Genomic DNA, 25,524 nt, shown 5'->3' on the forward strand with positions numbered 1-25,524 from the left:
CAGACTAAAAATGTTAGTGACTTAGTTATTAGACTTGGAAATGGAGAAAAGATGGAGAATTTTAGATCAGTTTTGGTGGTAGAGTAACTAGCACTTTCTAATGGATTGAATAATTCCCGGGCTTCTGAGAGTAAGTGCTTGGATGATGATATCATTTATGGTAAATGAATAATTTCTTCTATGAAAATCAGCACAACATTGGCCCCTGTGAAGTGAAGGTTAAAGATGTCCCAAATGTCCAGCTTCTCCAAACTGCTGTGCCTCTCTATCATCTCTAACACCAACTATTGCTCTTCTCCTCAGTACTTTTCCTCCTGTCTTTGGGTTCAGTCATTCACTGCTATGTCTCACAGAATTCACAAACCGTACTTAAAGATAAGTGGCTTATTAGGGAAGCAACAGGGTACAACTCAGGATTAGGATAACGTGGAAGTAAGCGGAACAACTCAGGATACAATTCTTTGATCAGGATAGCTTCTTTTTACCCTCTGCCGCCAGGCCCTGCTTAGGGCCTTCTGCTGCTGGGTCCTGCTGGGGCCTTCTCAGGCAAGTGTTACAGCCCTTAGGGCCACGGGTCAGGAATCCCCACCGCAGCCGTCTCATGTTGGTCTCCTGGTTCCTGCCATCTAGCACTGCTACCACTTTTGCTGCTGTGACACCACCATTTCTTGCTGTCTGCAGTGTTACAGCTCCTTCTCTCTGTCTGTGTCTCCCTCTAAAACCTCTGTCATGGAAGCTGGTAATATAGCAAGCTCTTTATCAATTTCAAGGCTACTCTCATTCCATACACCCAGCAAGACCGTGAACTGTCTAATCCCCTACAAGAATTCCATGCACTTTATTTGCATTAGCAGACTATTGGATACCCACATGTACCTTATTTGCGTAGTCCCACTCAATTATTTTGTGGGAGTTACAAGACTGTTCATGGTCTTGTACTGTATTCCCCCTTTATCTGTGAAGGATATGTTCCAAGGTCCCCAGTGGATACTTGGAACTACAGATAGTACTGAACCCTATAAAAAAAGGTATATGTGTATATATATATATATATATATATACTGCTTTTTTTTCCTGTATATACATCCTGCAACAGTTGATCTGATAACTGAGACGGCTACTAAGTGACTAATGGGGAGGTAGTGTAAAGAGATGATTCATGTCCCAGGTGGGATGGAGTGGGACGGCAAGAGATGCCATCATACTACTCTGAATGACTTGCAGTTTAAAACTTATGAATTACTTCGGACTGTGGTTGACCATGGGTAACTGAAACCACAGAAAGTGAAATGCGGATAAGGGAGGATTACTGTAATTCACTGCACTCCATATGGAAATAGGAAATTCAGAGTTTTGCTTTGGACATGTTGAATATGAAATGTCTATGAGACAGCTAAATAGAGCCGTCAAGTAGTTGTTGTTAGCTGCTGTCAAGTCACGCCTAACTCATGGTGACCTCATGCACAATGGAATGAAATGCTGCCCGGTCCTGCAGCATCCCATCATCACTTGTGGATCTAACTCTTGTAATACATAGGGGTTTTGTTGGCTAATTTTTGGAGGTAGATTGCCAGGCCTTTTTTCCTAGACTATCTTAGTCTGGAAGCTCTGCTAAAAATTTGTTCAGTATCATAGCAACGTGCAAGCCTCCACTGACAGATGGGTGGTAGCCACGCATGAAGCACATTGACCAGCAATCAAACCTGGTCTCCTGCATGGAAGGTGAGAATTCTACCACTGAACCACAACTGCTGGAGTTCAGACAAGAGATGTAAACTAGAGATCTAAATTTGAGAGTAATCATTATAAACATGACATTTAATTCACTGGGAATTGATTAACTCAGCCAGACAAGAGTTGGGAAGAAGAGGAGCTAGATAAGGAGACTAAGAAGGAGAGATCAGCACGGTAGGAGAAAACAAGAAATAGTGAGTTGCAAAAGCTCGGACAAAAAGGTTTCAGTAGAGGAAATGGTCAACCATGTTCAGTGTTGCTGAGACATGAAGTAAGATAAACACAGAGACGTGTGCTTTAGAGTAGTAACATATGATGATGGTCTTAACAGGAGCAGTTTAAGGCTAGATTATAATGGATTAAAGAGTGAATAAAAGGTAGACATTTGGTGAAGATTGGGAATTTCCTTCCAGAATTTCACTTCCCTAGGGCTAACAGTGGAGCCCTGGTGGTGCAGTGATTAAGAGCTGTGGCTGCTAACCAAAAGGTCAGCAGTTTGAGTCCATCATTCACTCCTTGGAAACCCTATAGGGCAGTTCTACTCTGTCATATAGGGTTGCTATGAATCAGAATCGACTTGATGGCAACAGGTTTGGTTTGGTTTTTTTGGAGGACCTAACAAAATGAGCCCAAAGTTTAGCAACAAACAAACAAAAACCCATAGCTTCTAGACCAGGAAATGGGCAGAAACAAATACAGTAAACCTCGAAGTTAGTAATCAGAGAAACAGAGTATTCAAGAATGTAGTGGAGAGACAAATCCTGGTTCAATTCCTGTGGTCCATGAAAAGACAAGAGGATCAGATACAGACAAAAGAAGAAGGATTGTCCTTAGGCAGGAAGGACACTTTTTCCATGAGAAAGGAGAGAAGATTTGTGGAGATATGGGTAGTTTCATTGGTTTGGTAGTAGAAAAATGAGAGGGTTCTCACTGATGGCTTCTGGTTTTTCAGTGAACTTTTATGAGGTCATCAGCTGAGAAAGAGAACAGAAGAAAGGAGTATGGCATATAGGAGGTTTGAGGAGCAGGAGGAAGGTACGAGATGCCATTTTAGAGTGTTGGGAAATGAGCCTGTATGTTCAGCTGTATGAAATTGATGTTAGTCTGTTTTCAACCTACAAAAACATCAACTTCATATGGTTCAATCCAGTACTTCAGAAACATGGTAAATTTTTACTAACTGGGACTCCACTAACCCAACGTTATGGAGCCCTGGTGGTGCAGTGGCTAAGAGCTACAGCTGCTAACCAAAAGGTTGGCAGTTCAGATCCACCAGCCACTCCTTAGAAACCTTAGGGCACAGTTCTACTCTGTCCTATAGGGTCACTATGAGTCACAGTCGACTTGATGGTAATGGGTTTGGTTTTTAACCCAACATTTGTTACCCTGAAGTTTATGTTTTGGAATCATTAAAAATACAAATAATGCAAAGAAATGTCATAATATAAATATACTATTGGGGAAGATTTTTAAACTGCTTATGGTTCATTTATCAGTACTTCAGATATTAATTAACCCAGTAAACCCAAATTAGGAGCCTTTAATGTGCTGGGCTCTTGGGATCCAGTGGTGAGCCAGATGCAGTTTCTGATTTCATGAAGCTTTAGTGGGGAAAGCAGACAGCCAGAGTACTTGCTCACATTTATAACTCCCCATGACAAGGGCCACAGAAGTATAGGGTAGTGTGGGAGTATCCCTGAGAAGCATCTAACCTGAGAAGGGGTAGGTGAAGGCAGACTTCTTGAAGTGTTTTTTTTTTAAAACAGAGACCTAGAAGATGCAAAATAGTTAGCTCAGCAAACTCAAACAGAGAGCATGAATAAAACTCTGTAGGTGAGAAAAGGCATCACAAGTCTGAAGAACCGTAATCATTTCAGAAAGGCTGTAGTGGGGTGTTATTGAAGAGGAGGCTGGAGAGGGAGGTTAGGACCAGATCATGAAGAGCCTAGTCTGCTTTTCATTTAAGTTTTTGGATCTTATCCTGAGAACAGTAGGAAGCCTGTGAAGGATTTTAAGGAAAGACTGTTTTGCAAACACATTTGCAGCATCCTTTTAAGTGTAATTACTAATATCAAATAAAATATTACCTATTTTTTAAAGGGAACCTGGAAAAACTTCATCAACACTAATTGAATTAAATACATGCAAGTAGAGTGTTATTTTTAAAAATGTAATCCAAATGGTAATGCCTTCTTACCTCTCTTAATATAAATCAATTTCAAAATCAAGATACTCTTTTTCTAAAACTGTACTGGCTAATTTTTAAAGTAGAATTGTATTTACACTGTTCTTAGACTTCTTTTGCTTTTATTTGAGAAACATTTTTCTTTCTCTTTAAGTAGGAAAGATAATGGTAAATAAACTATTAAATTTTTATTGGCAGGAGAGGTAGAAAGACTAGAAAGAGACTTGGAAAAGAAGGTGATAGAAACTGAAGAGCTGAAGAGCAAACAAACAAGCTTCCTTGAGGAAATTAAAAATCAAGATAAACTGAACAAATTGTTAAAAGAGGAGGCCATACTGCAGAAACAGAACTGTGATGAGCTAGAGAGTGACCTAAGCACAAAAAATGAATTGGTAAGTCCCTATTTTGCATTGCCTTGGCAATATTCTCTTAAGATAGAGAATTCTTTACTCTTGGGTCTAAAAATATAGCTTCCTGATCATTGAATAAGGAAGATGTGGTTTAATAGAAATATATGCAAAAGCCTTTACATGTTACAGACTGTATACTTTACAGTATGGCTGCCCCAAAATGCTAACTTGGACTGCATTATTTGAAGTATGGTGTTCAGAACAAAGGAGAGGGATGAAGCTCTGCACTATGAGGAGTTGGTCAGACTGCCCCTAGATGTTTGTCTTTCTTTAAAGCAACAACATTCTTGGTGAGAATGAACATTGGCAAAAACTTGCAGAAAGTAGTTTGACAAAATTATCCAAATCTTAAATAGACATATGCTATGTCTCAGAGATTGCATTTCTAATAACATATTCTGTAGAGATGGTAGCAAGAATGTATAAAGTGCACACACATGCATATACATACTCATACAGATACCTGCGTACTTACACAAGGCTATTCACTACAACAGTGTTTCTATTAGTAAAAAAGGAAATAACTAATCTGTAAGTGAGAGATTTAGAGGACATCCATGTGGTAGAATAACATGTTGCTAATAAAATGAAGTACAGCTGTGTATCCTGATGTGGAAGGATGTATAGCACATATTGCTATGTGAAAAAAGCAAGTGGACAAACAGCATGCTGAGTATAATCCTATATATGAAAATATATAAGTATGTACAGGGGAAAATGGCAGAATATGCACCAAACCCTTGACAGTGGTTATTTCTGAGGAACGCAGTTATAGAACACTTTCAAATTGCCCTTTCTGCATATCTGTGATGTTTAAATTTTATGTAATTTGGCTTTATGGTTGAAACAGGAAGAAAAAAAGGTATTAAAAAAATAGAATATATTCAAAAAGTTACTGACCCAGAGGCTTCAAAGGTCTTGAGACTATGTCATATGAGAAGTGACCAAAAGAACAGAGGGTGTCCAGGATGGAGAAGAGGAGACCCAGCTGCCTTCAGATATTCAAAGGATTATTTCATGGAAGAGGCTCTAGAATTTTTTTACTAAGGTCCCATGAGCTGGAATTAAGATGTGGTAAAAATGGAGTTATAGGAAAACCAGTTTTCACTTTGGAATGATGAAGCAATTTATAATAGCTCCCCTGAGATACAATGTGGTAACTCTCGAATGTTTTTGCTGTCACTGAAAAAGGCAGAGGGTGGCCATATGCTAAAGATTTGAGGGGAAAGATCAAAATCATTAGACAGGAAGATGGACTAAAGACCTTATTAAAAAGCCCTTTTAAGTTCAGAGAATTTGAATCTGTAAAATTATTAGGCTACGTTTCCTGGAGGAAAAACAGCTATTGGTACCCCTTCTTTTTTTTTTTTTGGCAGTTTCTTATTTTAATCTATGCGTAACTTAGAGACTCATACTTCTCTTGTAATAGAATCCTAGGTATAGTTACCTTCTTTTGTATTTCCCTTTCAAGATCATCAGCCTTGCTTAACTACTTGCTTTGTTGACAAGAAGAATTCTGCCTTTTCACTTGCTTTATTAACAAGAAAAATTCCATCTGTGCGTTTTTCTTTGTATGTGGGCCCACAGTCTAGAAGGGAAGTTGTTACTTGAAATATCAATACCTGACTACCTCCTTCTTGAGCCTTTCTTTGCCTGAGAGAAAAAGTAATTTATACCAAGAGGGCATAATGGAAAAATAGGACAGCTTCCCCAGCCCTGTTATTTATATATTAAGAGCATTTGTGGGTTCCTTCATGTTGTCACTTACTTGAGGGTAGTTTTCACATTTGCCAGCTGTATTCTGAAGGCATGTGTGAATAGTATTAATAATCCAGTGATTATCATGGTTTTAGATTATGTATATTTCTGTTGTTCTCCATTAATAAAAAATAGAGTGGACAGATGAGTTAATCAAACCATTGTAGACCAACATGACAATTTTATTTTAATTGTGAACTCTTTCTAGAGCCCTGGTGGCACAGTGGTTAAAAGTTTGGCTGCTAATTGGTTTTTGGTTTAGTGGCCTCTTCATGCTCATCACATAAATTTGTGTTTAAAATACAAAAAACAAGAAAAATGGTTACTGTGGTATTATTTGACATTTGTCAACATTTAATAAACTTTCTGGAGTTATAGATCTTTTTTGGAATATGGGATCCATCTTTTACTACTAAAATTAAATAACTTTATAATTTCCAAATGGTGACCCCCTGGCCTAGATAGTCAACCCATTTTTAGCCCACTGAAAACCTGGACAAAATATCATGTCTTAAGACTTTGTGCTATTCCAAAATTATAGATACTGTTATAGTTGTCTACTTTTTAAAAAAATTTATAATGTTGTTAATATGTTTGTGCTGTGAGTAAATGTTTTGTAAATTGTCAACAGTTTTTGCTATTTTTTTCCTGTAACTATTTTTATAGATGTCAGGTTGTGCTCTTCTCTATGTTATTTATTTTTATCATTAACCACTTAAGCATACTTTTGTATGCAAAATTAATATATGTTTATTGTAACAAATTCAGATAACAAATATATGCAGTAGAAAATAATGGTTCCACTTTTCCCTACTCCATTCCTTGGATGTTAATATATATCCTTCTTATTTCCTATGCATTTTTTAAATACATTATATATGTGATTATATAACGCTATGTAAGTTTATATTTGTATGTATATAAATATGTAAAATTAAAGACATATATACCTTTGAATGTTTGTGACTTTAAAAAACAGAATGGAATCTTAACTGTGTAAGTCTGCAACTTATTTTTCACATAACAGTATATCATGAACAACTCTCATAGTTAAAATATGTATATATATTTCTCATTCTTTTAAAAGTCTGTATAGTGCTCCCATTATATGGATCCTCTGTAAGTTAGCTTACTCCTATTGATGAATATTTGGAAACCCTGGTGGCATAGTGGTTAAGTGCTACAGTAGCTAACCAAAGGGTCGGCAGTTCAAATCCACCAGGCACTCCTTGGAAACTCTATGGGGCAGTTCTACTCTGTCCTATAGGGTCACTATAAGTCAGAATCGACCCAACAGCAATGAGTTTTGGTATTCACGAATATTTAGGTTGCCTCCATTTTTTTTTTTTTTTTTTTGCTATTAGGGACAGTAACACAGAGAAAATCTTGGGGGGTGTGTGTGTGTATGTGTGTGCATAGCCTGATGTATTCATGCTAGTAATCCTTTACCATAAATCACTACAAGTGAAATTACTGCGTAATTTGCATTTCAAATTTTGATAAATGTTAATGCATGCTGCAAAAAGCTTATAACCAATTTCAACTCCTATAGCAGTGAGTTCCCCACTGGATATTGTTATTTTGAACTTGTAAATATGATAGAAAAAAATATAATCTTATTACTATTTTAATTTTGCATTTCTTTAGTTGTTAGAGGATTAAGTATTGTGTACGCATTCATTGGCTAGTTTGTATTTGTTCTTTAAATTGCCAGTTCATGTTTTTTTTTAGTCCAGAGGACTATTCTATGTTACGAAGGAATCCTGAGTCTTATTTTAAGATCCTGCATTTGAAAAATGTTTTCTGTTACTGTATGCAGAACACCTGATATCATCTGTAGTTGTATAGTGCGTTCCAGTTTTCTTAGGTCAATTAATTTATAAAATACAGATATGTGTGTGTGTGCACATACATACATATGTATATAAAAAGAATTAGTAACACTGAGGTAACACTTCTGGTGACAGTTTAAACCATAGTAGTCCCCCTTCTGTCGTCACCAACAAATATTAACCAAACTTACTCTTTGTGTAGCTTTCAGTTTCCTCATTTTTAAAGTGAGGATGATTTACCTATCCTGCCTGCCTCACAGACCTGTGAGGATTTAATGAGGTAATGAATGTGAAAATAATTTCAAATGAATCAGTTAAGTAATGAAAGGTGGCAAATCTAACTCCTAGTTAGATGATGATTAAATGTGTCTGTGTAAGAGTAATGCAAATACTAATAACTAGGTCTTCCTAAGGTAAGTTGTCAGAAAATAGAATTTAGCATCTTGTATTATTACAGCTTAACTCTCTGGAGTTCTCCAGATGATGGTCTCCGATTCTTTCTCCTTTTTAGCCTTGGTTTCTTGCAGGCCCTTTTCTGCTGATTCTGTATTCTTCCTTAAAGGTAGTTTCTTCAGGGCTGAACTACATACTGTATTTTACATGGTTTGCATGATAACATGTATTAATATGTTTGTTTATCTTTTATTTTTGAAACTGGCTTGCCTTTTGGGGAAATGTGCTTGTGTGTGTGTGTGTTTTTTTTAATGGTTGTGTACATATGCGTGAATTTAGATGTGGGGAAAGAATTTTTATCATTTTTCCTATTGGTAAATATGTTAACTGCAGTCAACTCATGATTATCCAGAGTAATATAGTAACCAGCCTACTTTCCATGTCATTTGATTCCTATATTCGTCATGCATTTCTGCAACAGACATTTATTGAGTGCTTATTATATGCTTATTATATGCTAAACCTACTGCTATAAAAGATTTAAAAGTACTTTGAGAAGCACAGAGTATTATAAATTCCCTGCATTATCCTTGGTTTTGGCCGCATATGTTGTTTGTTTGGCTTTACTGCCTGTGAGCTTTGGAGAGAGAAGCCCAGGATTAGTTGACACTGTTGGTTGTGAGTTGCGTTTTTGAAACTCAGGGTTGTGTGAGCGTTCATTGAAAGCATCAGTGTGGATAGGTAATGTGCTAGACACCCTGCGGCAGGACACTGAAGGCAGCGTGGTAAAATAGAGTGTTGGATTTGAAATCAGGAGACTTGGCATTGAACTCTGCCTCTTTCACTACCAGTTATATGATGGGGGAAGTTATTTAACTTCTCTGTGCAGCTTTCATTATCTCATAGGGTAGTTGTGAAGTTGTAATGAGACAGCACATGTAAGATGCTTAGCCCAGTTTTTGGCACACAGTGAGCGCTCAACCAGTATTGCCTGTTATCCAGACTAGCATTATTGTCAGTTTGATGGATAATCAAGAAGTGACTGTAAGCTAAGTCATGCACGACTTTAACTTCCTGGGTGTTGTAACATGTATGTTTGTTTATATTTTGTTCTCTTCAGCTTGCATTTTTACATTAATGAAGTTTTTCTGCATGTTCTTTGTCTGGTATCTACTATCAGACATTGGCACAAAAAAAGGGGAGGCATAAATCACTTAGTGGACCTTTGAAATGAACTCAAAGGAATGGTATAGTAGAAAGGGGACTGGTACAGGTAGCTAGTTCAGAAAGTATTTAGCCTGTGTCACTAATCTAATATGTAACTTTTGACAAGTTACGTCACCAATCTGGGACTCAATTTGTTCATTTATAAATTCAGAGAATTAGATTGGATGATTTCATGTGTTCTCCCAGCTCTGAAAGCTTCTAAGAATAACTAAAAAGTTATAGGATTACTTTATAAAAATATGATATATGTTTTCATCTGATTGAGCTTATTTACATCCTTTACCCTCTACAAAGAATAATGTTTTGAACATTTAAAACCTATGATGCCATTAACCACAAATACAACAATCAAAACAAGTTTCTTTTTTTCTTCCTTCTCATTGCATAATTCCTTTGTAGTTAAAGTCAAAATCCAATTCTCCCCATGAGTTGAAGCAATTTTTTAAAATCACAGCATATGTTAAATAAATCAGTTCTAATTATTGGGGAATCAGGAAGCAGGTACTTAAAAGGCTAGTTTACTTAGAAATAATTGATACAGAGTTATTTTCATGTTTGGACAAAGAAACTTAACAATTTAAAAATCTTTATTTATTGCAACTTGAAATCATATATAAACTTCAAAGGTCTCTTATGTGATCTCTTATGAAGTGATAATTTTATGTTTCATTATTTGTAGTAATTTAAAATTAAGATAAAATGTTCTGAATGTTGTGTTTGCTGTGAGGTTTTAAAAAATGTAATTATTAGTTGTGACTAGAACTTTCCATATTGTTGCACCTTTGCACTAACTTGCTGACACCATATGTTGTCTCATATCAAATTGGACCAATAGCTAAAACAGAAGACCATGGAACTAACGCGAGCTTGTCAGAAACAGTACGAGCTGGAGCAGGAATTGGCCTTTTATAAAATTGATGCTAAATTTGAGCCACTAACTTATTATCCATCAGAGGTGAGTTGTTTTAATGTTTTAGCAGTCCCAAGTTAAAACCAGCATGGCAGGGGTGGCTAGGGGCTTTTCAGGGAATTTTATCAATAACTATTCCTCTTTCTTATTATGAGAGCATCAGCAGTATAAACTGTGTTTTGATTGTGCCTGTGACTTTTTTAACTCAGTGAGCTACAGAGTATCCTAATGAGGTAAAAAGCCCCAAGAGGATCTTTGCCCGTAGCCATATCCCAAGGCTGTCTAAACCTCAGTTGCCACGCTCAAGAGTATGGGTGGAGTAGCTATTTTAAATCCAAACTTCCAGAAAAAGTACATTGCCTGCTTCAGTGGCCATAGAATAGTCATCTTCCTACATTGTTTTTTCAGTAATCATTGGGTTTAATATTAATCAGCCATTATTGGTACAAATGCCATAAATTCTGCTGCAACAAAGGAACCACATCTGCGGCCCATGATGCTAGCTGTTATCATACCTTATTTAATTTAAAAATCTAGTTATTAAAATTTATTAGACTGAGGTTTTGTCTATACCAGCCAATAAAGCAAAATGAAACAACCAGATTTCTGGTTTTAGAGATTAAGCAGTGCTCAAAATCGTATCATTGTGGGCAGCTCTTTAATCAACCAGTCCAAACTCTTTCACTCTTTTGGGGTAGAGGGGTTCTTTTTGAGGCCATTTTCAGTTCTAGTTCTTTTTTTGATGTATTAACAATAAGAAAACAGAATGATATATATTTTTCAGTTTCTAAGCATGTAGGATTGAATATAAACTCAGGTAATTCTGAGCTATATTTTCCATTAATAAAATGAACGATACCATTTGATTGCCTGGAAGTTATTTATTAAGCCATAAATCTTTTAATTTCTTTTGCTTTTAGTATGTTGAAGTTGATAAAGCCCCAGACGAAAGCCCTTACATTGGCAAATCCAGATACAAGAGAAATATGTTCACCACAGACAGTCACATTATTAATAATGCCCAGCCAGTACAGATCAGGAAGATGGAGCCAGATGAAGGGGAACAACTTAGAAATGAGCAAGTTAATTTGAAAGCCCAAGTGCCACTGGACATACAACTGGAAGACAAAGAAAAAAAAATAAGTGCAGGTTAAAAAAAGTTTTTTGAATTCTTTAAAAATATAAAAAGATTGTGTAGATAAATTTTGTTTCACAATTCTTTTAATCGCTTAAACATTTATGGCATTTGTTGTTCTACATGAGAAGTCTAAAAGAAAGTATTGATCCATCTAGAAAGTTATTTTTTAATGATTGCTGTTAGAGTTGAGGACAATAATCGATAGCCATTGTGTCCAGGGGATCCAAGAATTTGTAAACCCTGTCCCGCCAACCAGCCCTTCAGCCTACTGGAGCTCTGCACACAAAGACATAATTAATCATAATTGAAGCAAGTAAAGTACCACTTTATTGATTGTTATGCATGTAGCCAGAACCTAAAGCAGCACTTTGAATAAACTGAGTGAGACACTGTCCTTAGGCTTGGACTGATGGCCAGCATCCTAGTCTTCCTGACCTGCCCCACACTTTACCTCCCACCCTTCCTGCCCTCCACCACCCAAGGAGAAACACAGGGTTCTTGCCACCTTCTAGCAAAGTCACATAGAAGTCAAGCCAAGAGGGCACTTTAGAGACCTTGTCAGTGACAAACTTTGACTCTACTTATCCGGGTAGCTGCATGAAAAGGGAAGGAGAATACAGACCTGAGTCCATGCATTCCCCTAGTAATTATGGCCCACTCAACAGTCAGACTGGCAACTTACTTTCCCTTAGTTGGTAGCTAAGTAATGGACGTGGGAGGCCTGTAGAGATTGACTTGGAGAGGGGAAAGGAGAGGCTCAGTTCCCCTTGTCTACACTTACTGTATGCTAAGGCTCTGTAGGGGGAAAGCAAAAATAAATCAGATAGTATATGTGCAGACTAGCTTCAAGGAGCTTATAGTTTTTTAGGAGGCAGGGAAGGAGAGAGGGAGTAAGAGAGAAATCTGAAATTTGAGGTAGTAAGTAATTGATTCTGGGAGTACCTACAGCTGGAAGAGAATATGTGGTAGTGAATTTCTTGATATTGAGCCTGATAAAGCATTTGCCTCAAACATATTTACCCATAAAATCCTTACTCTTCAGAAGGGTTCTCTAGTGTTGGCAATATTCAGTAAAGTCCATTTTATATTAAGGATTTTACAAATAAAGGCTCAATTATAGTACTGTAACATATCATGAAACAATTTATTTTAAAGATTAATAGAGATGAAAAACCATCATAAAAAATTATTTTTTTTATTACTGTGACCTATAATGAGGGAATTAGTTATGAGGTGATTGCAAAGAAAAAAATCTGTATGGTAGAAGTTTTGGAATTCAGTGTTTTTCTTGTGTGTACGTGTGCATATGTTTTTAAATTATAGCACAGACTCGGCTATCAGAACTGCATGATGAAATAGAAAAGGCAGAACAACAAATTTTAAGAGCTACGGAAGAATATAAACAACTGGAAGAAGCTATCCAACTGAAAAAAGTATGTAAAAACAAAACAGCACTGCTAAGAGGAAATGAATAAATGAAATGTTTGTTCCTTTCATATTCATTGGAAACAATTTTTAAATCAGTACTAATTGTGGAATAGTAAGTTTCAGAGTCAAATATAGGTTTCTAGCATTTCCCAATTACATTTTCCTTCTATTCATGATGACATCATATTAGCATTTTATAAAGTATATAGAAACTAATTACTTGAGATTTATATAAAAACATGTATTTAATCCACTATATTATGAAAGCCAGTACTTTACCCAAGGAAGTTGCTTCTGGGTGTATTTCTTCTAATTTAAGTGCCCTGCCTTTAAGATTCTAGGATCTAGGTTAAGACATCATTACTATAGCGTGAACATTATCAAAAACAAGCAGCAAAAAAGTAAATGATACAAAATATGGTGTACAAAAAGATGGAAGTGACACTCAGAAATACCAAAGGGCATTGTGACAAAATAAGCAGCTTAAAATCATGACGTAATTGCATAGGGGGGAAATTCAAAAAAGGAAGTGTTTTGACATTTTAGTTTTTAAGTACGTAAGAGTTTTTAGTTGCTTAAACTTTTTAAAAATTTTTACTTATTTTGTTGTTGTTGAGGACATACACAGCAAAACATACACCAGTTTACCGGTTTCTACATGTACAGTTCGGTGACATCACTTATGTTCTTTGAGTTGTACAACCATTCGCACCCTCCTTTTCTAAGTTGTTCCTCCCTCATTGACATAAACACATCGCCCCCTAAGGCGCCTATCTAATCTTTCAAGTTGCTGTTGTTAATTTGATCGCAGGTCAGCTGTTCGAACCCACCAGCCACTCTGCAGGAGAAAAGACCTGGCTATCTGTTCCCTTAAAGATTTCCGCCTATGAAACCTGATGGGGCAGTTCTACTCTGTCGTATAGGGTCACTGTGAGTTGGGTTCACCTTAATGGCAAACAACAACATACTTTAATAGGTAGAAGAAATTGTAGATTTTTCTTAAAAGATATACTGTATTGTTACTTTCAAATCATACAGTAACTAGAAATTGATTCAGGTTTATTGGAAGCTGATGATATGCCAGTTACTGACTGGGCTGGGCCCTGAGTAATGAACAAAAAAGACATGAAAAGTTCATGAACAGACTAATAGGGGAAATAGACAATAATCAAGAAAAAAAAGAAATATATAGTTAAACAACATAGCGCTGTAGGAAAAAAATTGAGAGACATTGTAAAAGGTATGTAATTTAGATTGTAGACCCTCTGAGAAGATAACATTTAGACTAAGACTCAAAGGATGAGAAAGAGCTAAAGAGGCAAAGTTGGGGTCAGGAATATTTCAGGCAGAGGGAACACTGTGTGCAAAAGCTTTTAGGCTAAAGATTCCTCTGTAGAGTTAGAGTGGAAGATGATCAAAGAGGCCATAGGGTCCAGATCATGCCAGGTTTCCTAGGCCATTTTAAGTAGTTTGAATTTTATTCTAAATGCAGTGGGAAATCTTTGAAGGGCTTTGGGTGGTAGAGTGGCCTGTAATTTTATTTTTAAAAGACCCTGGCTACTGCATGGAGAGTGAACGGGGGTGAGGAAGGTAGAAAGAATGGAAATGTGTGCATCAGTTCGGAAGCTATTGTTTAGTGCAGGTGAGAGATGATAATGGCTTGGACCAGGAAGATGATGGTGAACATGGAGAGATGCAGACTGATTCTGGGTAAAATTTGGCAGTAGAACTTAGGACTTAAGATGGACTGAAAGTGGGAGATGCAATACAGGGAGCTATCAAGAATGATTTTAATGATTAAATTATTTTAATGATTAAATAAGAATGCTTTATAATAGCCCTGACCAAAGCTTTATACAGATCAACAGATTGATAGATTGAATAATATATATAATATTGAAATAAATGATGCTTACAAAATGTGCTTGGAAAAAAATAGTCCTTTTAAATGAGTAAATATAAGCCTAAATTTTTCTTTACGCTGTTAATTTACTCAGCATGCTGACAGAGGTAAGCTTCAGCCTGGTTCTTATACACAGTCCTCAAATCAGTAAAATAAAGATCTCAATTTAATGAGAGCTTGCTTGCTATAATTTAGAATTCTAAAGTGTGAGATGATTTTACCAGTCAGCAGAGAATTTTTCATTTTTCCGATTTTAAAGGTATTGTGATTATTGGAAGGATTTTAGAGATACAAACCTGTTGCCATCAAGATGGTCCTGACTCATAGTGACCCTATAGGACAGAGTAGAACTGCCCCATAGAGTTTCCAAGGCTGTAATCTTTATGGAAGCGGACTGCCACATCTTTCTCCCTAGGAGCAGCTGGTGGGTTCAAACCACCAATCTTTCGGTTAACAGCTGAGTGTTTAACCACTGGACCACTAGGGCTCCTTTTTGGAAATATAGAAGAGTTTAAAAAAAGGGTCAAGAAGTACCAACAATTCCATCACTTGTGGACAGTCATTATCAATATTTCATTTCTTTCCAATCTTTATTCTGCATCCTTTTTTTTTGTGCCTTTTTTACAGTTTAATATAGATTTTTAAGACACATTTCTACATTTGTATAAATTTGTATGCTAAAAACTGCTAGCAATAGGAGATAGGGTATTAAAGTTATTGCTTCCCTACTAGTACTCAGAATTTATTGCTTGACCATCTTAATATTTATACTAGCTAGGAGACTGTAGTATAGTAGTTAGGGACATGGTCTGGAGCCCCACTGTCTAGGCTTAAGTCTTGGCTCTACCACCTACTAATAATGTGACCTTGAGCAAGCTATTTAAATTTTCTATGACTCAGTTTCTTTATCTGTAAAATTAGGATAAATATATTTTCTACCTTATATGTTTTGAGGTTTAAATTATATAAAGAGTGTAGAACAGTGCCTGGCACATTAAAGTAAGTGTTATAAAAAGTCAGCTACACATGGGGTCGCCATGAGTCAGAATCACCTTCATGACTGCTGGTTTATCATTAATATTATTGTTATTATTAATGATTTCCAAATTGCTTGTACTAGAATGACAGCTTCATTTGTACCTGTTACATTATTAGTTTTCATAAACTTTAATAAAATAAGATTTTCTGCATACAATAAACATAAAAGTATAAGCTGTGAATGGAGTGCCTAGATGACGCCTCACATTTTATTGGAAAACTAATAGAGCATAGAATACTCTTTAAATTGTAGAATTTATTTTCTTTAAATTTATAAATCAGTGTTGCTATCCCCTGTTAATTGTGTGTCGGGGTATGGGGAGATTAGATTTCAGAAGCAGAGAAAGACCTTCTTTTCAAGCAGTTGAGTGGTAGGATACAACTTCTAAATAAATTACGTCAGGAAGCTCTGGATCTAGAAATGCAAATGGAAAAACAAAGACGAGAAATTGCCGAAAAGCAGAAGGAGATCGAGGACCTACAAATAGTCATAGATAGCCTGGATTCCAAAGACCCAAAACATGTAAGTAAATTAAGAAATATTGGCTTGTTCTACAGGGACTAGAATATCATTCTGTCTAAATGTTATATGTCATGTCATTTTGAGCCTCAGTGTCCTTTCTGAAAGTCTCTCTTAGTTTGATGCACAAATTTGAGTGATACATGTGTGTATATGTGTGTATATATACGTATATATATCGTGTGTCTAAAACAAAGCAACTTAGGGCTTGAGGCAGTGGCTTTCAATATAATGATGTATGCATGGTATGCTTACTTTTTTTTAAGTGGTTCTATTTCATTGTATTTTAAAGCAAGAAAAACGTGCCCCAAGATACCCTCCAAATCTCTTACCTTTTCTCTCATCTTGCCTTTTTTTGTTAAAAGCAAGGTGGTGAGATGAGAGAGCTGAAGGAAGTTCAGAATTCTTTCTCTCCCTCTTCTTTAATCCTTCATGCAGTCTTTATGCAAATATTCTACTCAAGCTGGTTGTTGTTTGAATTTATTTTGTGTTGTTCTTAAAAAGGAAACATTCCTCTAGAGCATACCTGCCTGAAATGTGGCCAGAGGGGGTGGCTGGTTGATGGGGTCAGGCTCTTTCTTTCTGTCTCTACCCTGAGAAGTCTTCCTAATGGCTTATCTTTTAGTTAATATTGCTAAAATAGAAGTAGAAATATTTTACTGGTATACTTAGAATAATAAAATTATATATTTTAAAGAACTTTAAGATCTCTGGATTAAGAGAATTTATAGAATTTAACATAGTAAGGACAATGCACTATAATTGCTTTAAGTACTTTACATTTTTTTGTGTGTGTGCTTTGGGTGAAAGTTTACAGCTCAAGTTAATTTCTCGTTCAAAAATGTATACATATATTGTTTTGTGACATTGGTTGCAGTCCCTACACTGTAATAGCATGCTCCTCCTTCCCACTGTGGGTTCCCTGTGTCCATTTGTCCAGTTCCTATCCCTGCCTTCTTGTCTTGCTTTTGGGCAGGAGTTGCCCATTTAGTCTTAGATATTCGGTTGAATTAAGAAGCACATTCCTCACATGTGTTATTGTTTGTTTCATAGGCCTGTCTAATCTTTGTCTGAAAAGTGGGCTTCAGGACTGGTTTTAGTTCTGGGTTAGCAGAGTATCCAGGGGCCATAGTCACAAGGCTTCCTCCAGGCTCTGTCAGACCAGTACTTTAAATATTTTAGTGAACTATCATAAATATTTGTTGTAGGCCAGCTAATTTTAACAAAAGATAGCCTTACCATCACAGACATAAGGCCTTTTCCAACAAAAGCCTAAAACTTAGTGTTAAAATTGAAACCAAAAAATGACAAATTTGTTATATATATTTTATTACAAAAAAGTTAAAAAAGAAGATGACACTGAAATAGTCTTATTTTAAGGAATTTTTGTCACATGAAAAACCAGATATTTTAAGTCATTTTTAATATGGTCAGTATACTTTACCTTATTGCATTTATTTGTTCAGAAGTCTGCAATCCCTTATAAGGTCCTTGAGGGCAAGAGCTGTATCCTGCTGGTGTCTGTATCCATAGGGGCCAGCCCTGTGTTCATGAGTGCTTGCATCAAGGAAGGTAGGAAGGAACCTGCCTGTAAACCCAACCCACAGCTTCTTTGCTGCCCCTTCCAGCTCTGTGATCTGTGAGTAATTAAAACCTGGATTATGTGTCTGCTTTCAACAAATTAGTGTGATATATTTGTCAGACCAAAAAAAAAAAAAAAAAAAAGCCAAAACCAAACCCACTGCCATTGAGTCGATTTCGACTCATAGCGACCCTGTAGGACAGAGTAGAACTGCCCCATAGAGTTTCCAAGGAGCAGCTGGTGGCTTCTAAGTGCTGACCTTCTGGTTAGCAGTTGAGCTGTTTACCCCTGTGCCCAGGGCTCCATTTGGCAGACAGTGAGTTTAATTCTCACTGGATTTTGGTAAAGAGTTACATATATAAAGGAGCTAAATGACAAGTAGGAATGGCATCCAAGTTTTGAAGGTAGCCAAAATTAATTTGTGCTGGTAGGAGTGAAACATATAAACCAGATTTATTTGATTTTATTAAAACTACTAAAGATTAGCTCTTAAGGTTGCAGCCTTAGTGTGAACAACAAAGGTTGCTTTTTTTTTTTTTAATTCATTGATCCAAAGGGACCATCTTTTTCTAATCTGCACAAAGTCACCTTATTGGCTAGTCGCAGGCGCTTCATTTTAGGGTCAAAAAATATGAGCATTTTAGCTAAAGGGAAAGAAATCAAGAGTGGAATCTCCTACATGTGTTTGTATAGATGTAGGTAGACTTTATTTAGTTAACTTTTATTATCTAATCAGATGAAGTATCTTTCTTAGTAGCAAGTAAAATTTAAAGGTAAAAGCTTGAGAGATTAGAGAATAGCGTATGACTGATGAGAGATATGATGGAAAAAACACATAAAGTACCCATAATGTGTCTTGCGTGGTGCTGGGTATTTGCCATATGCTAGTGAAGACTTCTATCACAGCATCAAGTGAGGTTGGTGGCATTTTTTCCCCCCAATTTGCAGGGGATGAAAAAGTAATTGAAAAAGATTTAATGATTTACCCAAAGTCACCCTTTATAGGAAGAGGCAAACCCAAGCTTATGGTATTGCGGTGACCCCTTCCCTTCCAAGAGATTAAAGATCTAAAAGAGATTAATTATTTTTACAATTAGCCTCAGAGCTTAGACTAGTTGGTTATCAACAAACAGCATTTAGCTAGGCTTTAAAAGGAAAAGGCACCATTTAAAAATCATTTTATTTTATACAAATTTTGATAACTAGCACAGATATTATGGGAGCAAACACAAAAAAGGAAGATTTGTATTGCTCTTCCCTATCAGGAAATGCCCAGTAGAAGCAGAAGGTAACTGTTCTCTAGAGAAAATTAAGCCTGTAGTGATCAGTTGCAAAGTTTGTCCGTGATTGGCCCCCAGGAGCTTCCTGTGTAATGATTTAAAGCGTGGAGGGTGGGGTCGGCCTGTAAAGGCTGCTTGTGATTGGACAGGCAGGGCTGCAGCTCACCCTCGGCCAGGAATGTGGTTTGAAGAGCTGGGAGGTTACCGAGCCTCTGAAATGCTTACAAAAATGTGGCTGTCAGAGAGGGAAGTGCACATGAATTTGAAGACAGCGTTAGAAAGCGTTCCGTCCACAATTTCTCTGTTCTCAATGGCCCAGTTTGAACAGGAGAAATTGTAAGCTAAGGTATAATCATTTTCTTGTTTTTTTTTTTTGCTCGCCCAACAAAGAACTTAAAAGGAGGAGGAGTCAGAGATGTAAGTTCCTGTTTTTATAACAACTCTTTTGTGAACTTCATGGTAGTGAAGATTGCAAAATCTACTTTTGCTCCCATGTGCTTAGTGCAAAATACTGGCATATTGAACCAATTTATTTTTGTCCTGCATATAAGGAGGTTTCAATGGAATTTTTAATTGTGAATGTTAAAGATTTAGTGATATTGCCATGAGTGCAGTGGTGGTTTTCTTACTTCTTGAGCCATAAAAATCTTAAGTTTACTTAGAATTTAAGCTGTCATCTGCAGTTACCTTTTCAGAAAGATTTCAGATAGTTATTCTGGAAATATAGGCGGAAGAAAAGTTTTGAAAATCTCTGTCAAACTGCCACTCATTTGTTCTTCAAAATGAAGAGACTTTTCTTTCTTGTCTTTGGGGTAACAGACATTTTAAGTTGAGGAATGTGCTTTTGTAATCAAACGGATCTTATACTTGAGAGCCTTGGTATTTGTTGTTCAGACTGTGAAAATAGTCTCTGTCCTGATAACTTTTTCTTAGTTTATTTTAGTTCTCTGAACCTGTGGAGGCAAACTGTAGTCACAAGGGCGTAAACAGGAGCGTAAAGATTCTCTAGGGAGTTATTTTGTCTCCATATGAACAGTTGCCTAAGGAGACCCAGGCAATCATTGGATGGATTTGAGATTCAGTTTTCTCACATGTAAAATGAAGGATTAGATGGCTAGACTAGATTGTTGGCTCTTGATTTTTTTTTTTCCTTCCAGCACACCTGAAGAATACAATCCACTCCTTTCTTTAACAGTGGCTCAGTAATGCGTTGACTGCTAGGATGTGAGAATGTGTGTGGGTGTGTGTAAGCTGTTTCCCAGCGGGAGCAAAAGTTGTCGTACTAGAGAGGTTTACTGCCCTAGGGCCCTTCCTCTTAAGAATCACTGGGCAAAATGGTCTTCGAGAACCCTCTGAGGTCCCAGATTATCAAATCTAAGACCAAAAATGTTTCTTTGTACAAATTTGAATTCCAGGTAAATATTTACTTATTTCATGTCTCTGTTTTTTTCCCTAAGAAACTTCTTTTTTAAGTACATTTAGTATATTTTTTTATTAAAAAGGTATTACTTGTCTATTACATTTTTTTTTTTTTTAAGTATTAAAAAAACTTATTTTAAAAAAAAAACAAAAAACTCCTGTAATCTTTCTGCCCAGATATAATCCTTGTTAACATTTTGGAATATATATTTTTTAGTTTTTTTCTATGGATATATATGTATATAATCAATCCGCTGTTTGAGAAGCTTTTCAAAAATTCACATATTAGTGCAATGCAAAGAACACTGAACTTGGCTATATTACCTAGTAGCTGTGCCCTTGGAAAAATCATTTAACCTCTCTGATCCTCACTTTTCTCCTCTGTGAAATGGAGATGATTCCCACATTAAGTTATGAGCTTTAAATGAAGACTGCTCGTGAAAGAACACAAGGCCTGAACCAAAATAGATGCAAATTGTTAAATTTTGTTTTCTATTCTTTCTTTAAAAATACTGTTAATGATCATTTTTAAAAGCAGTTAATTTTTTTTTTTTTTTGCAATTCAGTCCCATATGACAGCTCAGAAAAGGGGTCAAGAACAACAGCTTGACATTATGAACAAACAGTATAAACAACTTGAAAGCCGTTTGGATGAGATACTTTCTAGGATTGCTAAGGAAACAGAAGAGATTAAGGACCTTGAACAACAGCTTACTGAAGGTGAGAATTTAAGTATTAAGGTAAATCAATTTTAGTATTAATGAAAGACAGGTGACAAGAAGACAGATACTAATCCAGATATTAGCTGAATATGATTTAGCTGTTAGTATTTGGCAGCAGAAATATATACAAAGTTCCCCAAAGTGCTTAATAAAACTTTAAAATCCTTAGTTTTGTTTTGTTACATTGATGTCCTTGTGAATCAAGTCATTCTATTCATTGAGCGAGAAGTCAACACATTTGATTCTTACTATTCCAGTAAAGTTCTGCTTAGTGAACCTAACTCAGAATTAGTGAATACTGTATTGCTTCTAGCAGAAATACAGGGTTAGGTTTCTGTAAGCCTCTTGTCACATTTTTGCCAACTGATTAATACATAACCTTTTTTGTTTTGTATGTTTCTATTTAAAAACAACTTATTTAATGTATCTTGTTGATTCATTAACATTGAACTCACAGCCAACAGCATTATAATGTGCCTGAAGGAAGCTCAGGTAACTCAAGTATTTTCTTGTAAGGCACATAACCATCCTTCTTGAGCTTACAAACTAATATTAGACAGCATTTTAGCACTCTATTTGGTGGCCATTTTAAACAGCAAAGGCAGCAGTAAAAAGCAAAAAAATGTGAAAAATATCCATGAAAAGAACACTTGTTTACAGTATGAGAACTGAAATAAAGCAGAGTGTTCGACCTCACCTGGGCGCATGTGCATTGGGCAGCTAAAATTTTTTGCCACTCCATGCATTCTGCATGTCTGTGGGTAACAGCAAAAGTGCTGTGAGTATTGATTTGGGGGTTACAAATAAATTTCAGTGAGCAGGCATATTCACAGTTACAGAATGTGCAAACAATGAGGATCAACTGTACATGCCAGTGATAAGCCCTGTCATGTGATTTTCTTCTTTTGTGGCATAAAATCCTTTCACGAGCATAAAGCCCATTGATACCAGGGCATTCAGTGTCTAGTTATAAAGAGAGTGTAGAAAGAATTTTAAGATTAACTTTTGTAATGTAAATTAAAATTGTGACATTCCAGAAATAGCAGAAGATAATAGGCCACAATGGTGAGAGCCTAGGCTCCCTGTAAAAAGGTCCTAGTCCCTGTTTAGCCCTTATCAGCTGTGTGACTTGGACAACTTGCATTTTGATTATCATTTGGGAGGTTTAAATGAGATAGTGTTCATAAAGGCCCTGACACACAGTAGGTGCCATATATGTATGTATATATTTTTTGTGATGTATGTGTGTGTGTGTGTGTGTGCGTGTGTACACATATATAGTTGTTATCGTTTGTTTTTTTAAGTCCACAGCTAACATATTTATGCTGCCAGTGCTGGATTAGTCTTAGACATCGAGTGGTTCTGGTCTGTGCATCTAGCAATAAGAACTCAGCTTTGCTGTACATTTTTTATTATTTTATTTGCAAATTATTACTTTAGCCTTTTTTTTATAGAATTTATCAGGCATTTTATAAGCATTTCCTTCTGAATAATACTATTTTTATCATATACCTAGTTGATCCTCCTGTGCTGTAAAAAATTATCATTATATCTCAGAAAAGAAAAATAAGATAGTGGGTCCAGGAAATAACTGAACTCTTAGAATTTCACTCCCAGCTTGAAACAAATAGCTAAGAAGACTAAGTGCACTAATTATATATCTTAAAATCATTTTCTTGTAAACATTACTTACTACCTTCCCTTCTTCCATCTTACTTAGGCCAGATAGCAGCAAATGAAGCTCTGAAGAAGGATTTAGAAGGTGTCATCAGTGGTTTACAAGAATACCTGGGGAGTATCAAAGGCCAGGCTACTCAGGCCCAGAATGAGTGCAAGAAGTTACAAGTCGAGAAAGAGGTATTGTTGCAGAGAGTGACAGAAGTTGAGCAGGAAAGAAACCAACTGGAAATAGTTGCCATGGATGCAGAAAACATGAGGAAGGTATAATTTATTTCTTGCCTATTTTCCTTTTTTTCTCAGATTTAGATGATACCCAAATTAAATTAGTCAAAGGAGGTTAACAATGATGTAATCGTAAGTGGTGAAAAGTATTAGTGGCTATTTGATTTTTTTTTCTTTGTTAGTTATGATGCACTTGGAATCATTTTTCTTTACTAAGAAAAGGAGGATTATTTTAGTTGAATTTTTCTCTGTAAGATATTGTTATCAAATAACTCCGAAGTTGTTTGCTGAGTTATTTATACACATATAAAATTGTGGATATTACAGATGACCTAGTAAATGTTCAAATTATTGTGCAGCAAAATTAAGGACAACATGTATTTTTTTATTCTTATTATTACTACTTGATAGTTTTGACAAGACAAGCTCAGTGTTATAAATTGTACCCTTCTATGTGAGTTGGAGTCAGCTCGATGGCAAGGGTTTTTTTTATACTTATGGCCCATTCATGTGGAGACTCCACGTGCTGTTTCAGTTGTTTGGCAAACTTTGTCATGCACGAGAACCACGGATTCCCAAACCTCATCCTAGATAACGCTGGCTCTGAAAATCTGAAATAATATTTTTTGATATTATGAAGTTTCTCAGTCATACAAAAAAATAGTATTTAACACCTTGTACCTACATTTTTTACCTACAACGGAAACCCTGGTGGCATAGTGGTTAAGTGCTACGGCTGCTGACCAAAGGGTCAGCAGTTTGAATCTGCCAGGCGCTCCTGGGAAACTATGGGGCAGTTCTACTCTGTCTTACAGGGTCGCTATGAGTCAGAATCGACTTGACAGCACTGGGTTTTTTTGGTGTACCCACAACCTAGCTTAAGAAATAAAATACTGAGGATATATTTGAAACTCTGTGTGTGCCCCTTTCCAGTGGTAGCAAAGGCATGAGTGTAATTACCATTTCCCTACATCTCTATTCTTTTATTGTATATGTATCCATCCTTAAGCCATAAGTGTTCTGCATGATTTTACAGTTTATTTAAAAGGTATCGTAGTGTACATGTTCTTTGGCTATTCCTTTTCTTCATATTTGTTTTTGAGAATTATATACATACACATAGCTCCAGTGTACTTATCTTTATTGATTTATGTAGTATTCTATTATATGTACATACAAATTTATTATTTATTCATTCTCCTCTTGGGGGACATTCAGGTGTTTTCCAGTCTTACGCTATTACAAATAACCCTGGGAGTAACCTCCTGGTACACATCTTGGCCATGGGGACTATATCAGAAGTGAACTGTAATTCAGAGAGGATAAGCATCCTCAGCTCCACTAGATATTGTCAAATTACTGTCCGTAATGATTCTATCCATTTCTCTTCCCACCAGCAGTGTGGGGGCTACCGTTACAGTACGTCCTTCCCAACATCTTAGTGTTTTCCAACTTTTATTTTTAGGCTTTTATTTTGAAATAATTCCAAACTTACAGAAGAGTTGCAAGAATAACACAAATAACTCACATATACCCTTCACCCAGATTCACCAATTAACATTTTGCCACATTTGCTTTATCACACTCATATATATACATGATTTTACATAATTTTCCTGATCTATTTGATAATTACAGGCATATGCTCCTTTGCCTCTAAATATTTCGTGTTTTAACATAAATTACAGAGTAGTTATCAAATTCAAGAAATTTAACATTTTGTCGATGTTAAATTCGTGTTTGCCAATCTACTTAGTTTGAAATGGTCTTTTTTCCCCCATCTTTTTATAAAAGTATTTACATTTACAGAAAAGTTGAAAGAGTAGTTCGGTGAACATCTGTGTGTCCTCCAATTTACTAAAACTTTTATCTCCAGTTCCTCATCTGTAAAATGGGGATAATAGTACCTTGCCTTGCACCGTTATTGTGATAATTTGATAACATAATAAGTTTGAAAACAGTTCAATATCTGACAGAAAATAAGCCCTTAAATTTTATCTTCCCTTTCTTTTTTGTCTTCCCTTTCCCTTCTTATATATCCAGATTCATTTAAAGAATCACACAACAGGTTGGTAGCTTTCTGATTTTTCCGATGACATTTAGTCAGAGTTTTGTTTTCCCAGCCTGAGGCTTCAGCATATAG

The 25,524-nt window shown here is 36.1% G+C and overlaps 1 protein-coding gene across 6 annotated transcripts in view; it reads left to right on the plus strand.

Moving 5' to 3' along the window:
- CNTRL (centriolin) overlaps nucleotides 1-25,524 on the plus strand; it is a 103,645-nt gene that overhangs the window by 22,728 nt on the left and 55,393 nt on the right. For 5 of the 6 annotated variants that reach the window (XM_049896900.1, XM_049896894.1, XM_049896895.1 and 2 more), the window contains 7 exons: nucleotides 4,118-4,311; nucleotides 10,375-10,494; nucleotides 11,370-11,598; nucleotides 12,911-13,020; nucleotides 16,285-16,479; nucleotides 21,324-21,477; nucleotides 23,200-23,420. In XM_049896900.1, coding sequence (XP_049752857.1) covers nucleotides 4,118-4,311; nucleotides 10,375-10,494; nucleotides 11,370-11,598; nucleotides 12,911-13,020; nucleotides 16,285-16,479; nucleotides 21,324-21,477; nucleotides 23,200-23,420 — 1,223 coding nt within the window. The remainder of the gene's footprint in view (nucleotides 1-4,117; nucleotides 4,312-10,374; nucleotides 10,495-11,369; nucleotides 11,599-12,910; nucleotides 13,021-16,284; nucleotides 16,480-21,323; nucleotides 21,478-23,199; nucleotides 23,421-25,524) is intronic. The other variant, XM_049896896.1, reaches the window with a different exon arrangement.

This window comes from Elephas maximus, chromosome 9 (assembly GCF_024166365.1).
Source record: "Elephas maximus indicus isolate mEleMax1 chromosome 9, mEleMax1 primary haplotype, whole genome shotgun sequence".
Taxonomy (NCBI): Eukaryota; Metazoa; Chordata; class Mammalia; order Proboscidea; family Elephantidae; genus Elephas; species Elephas maximus.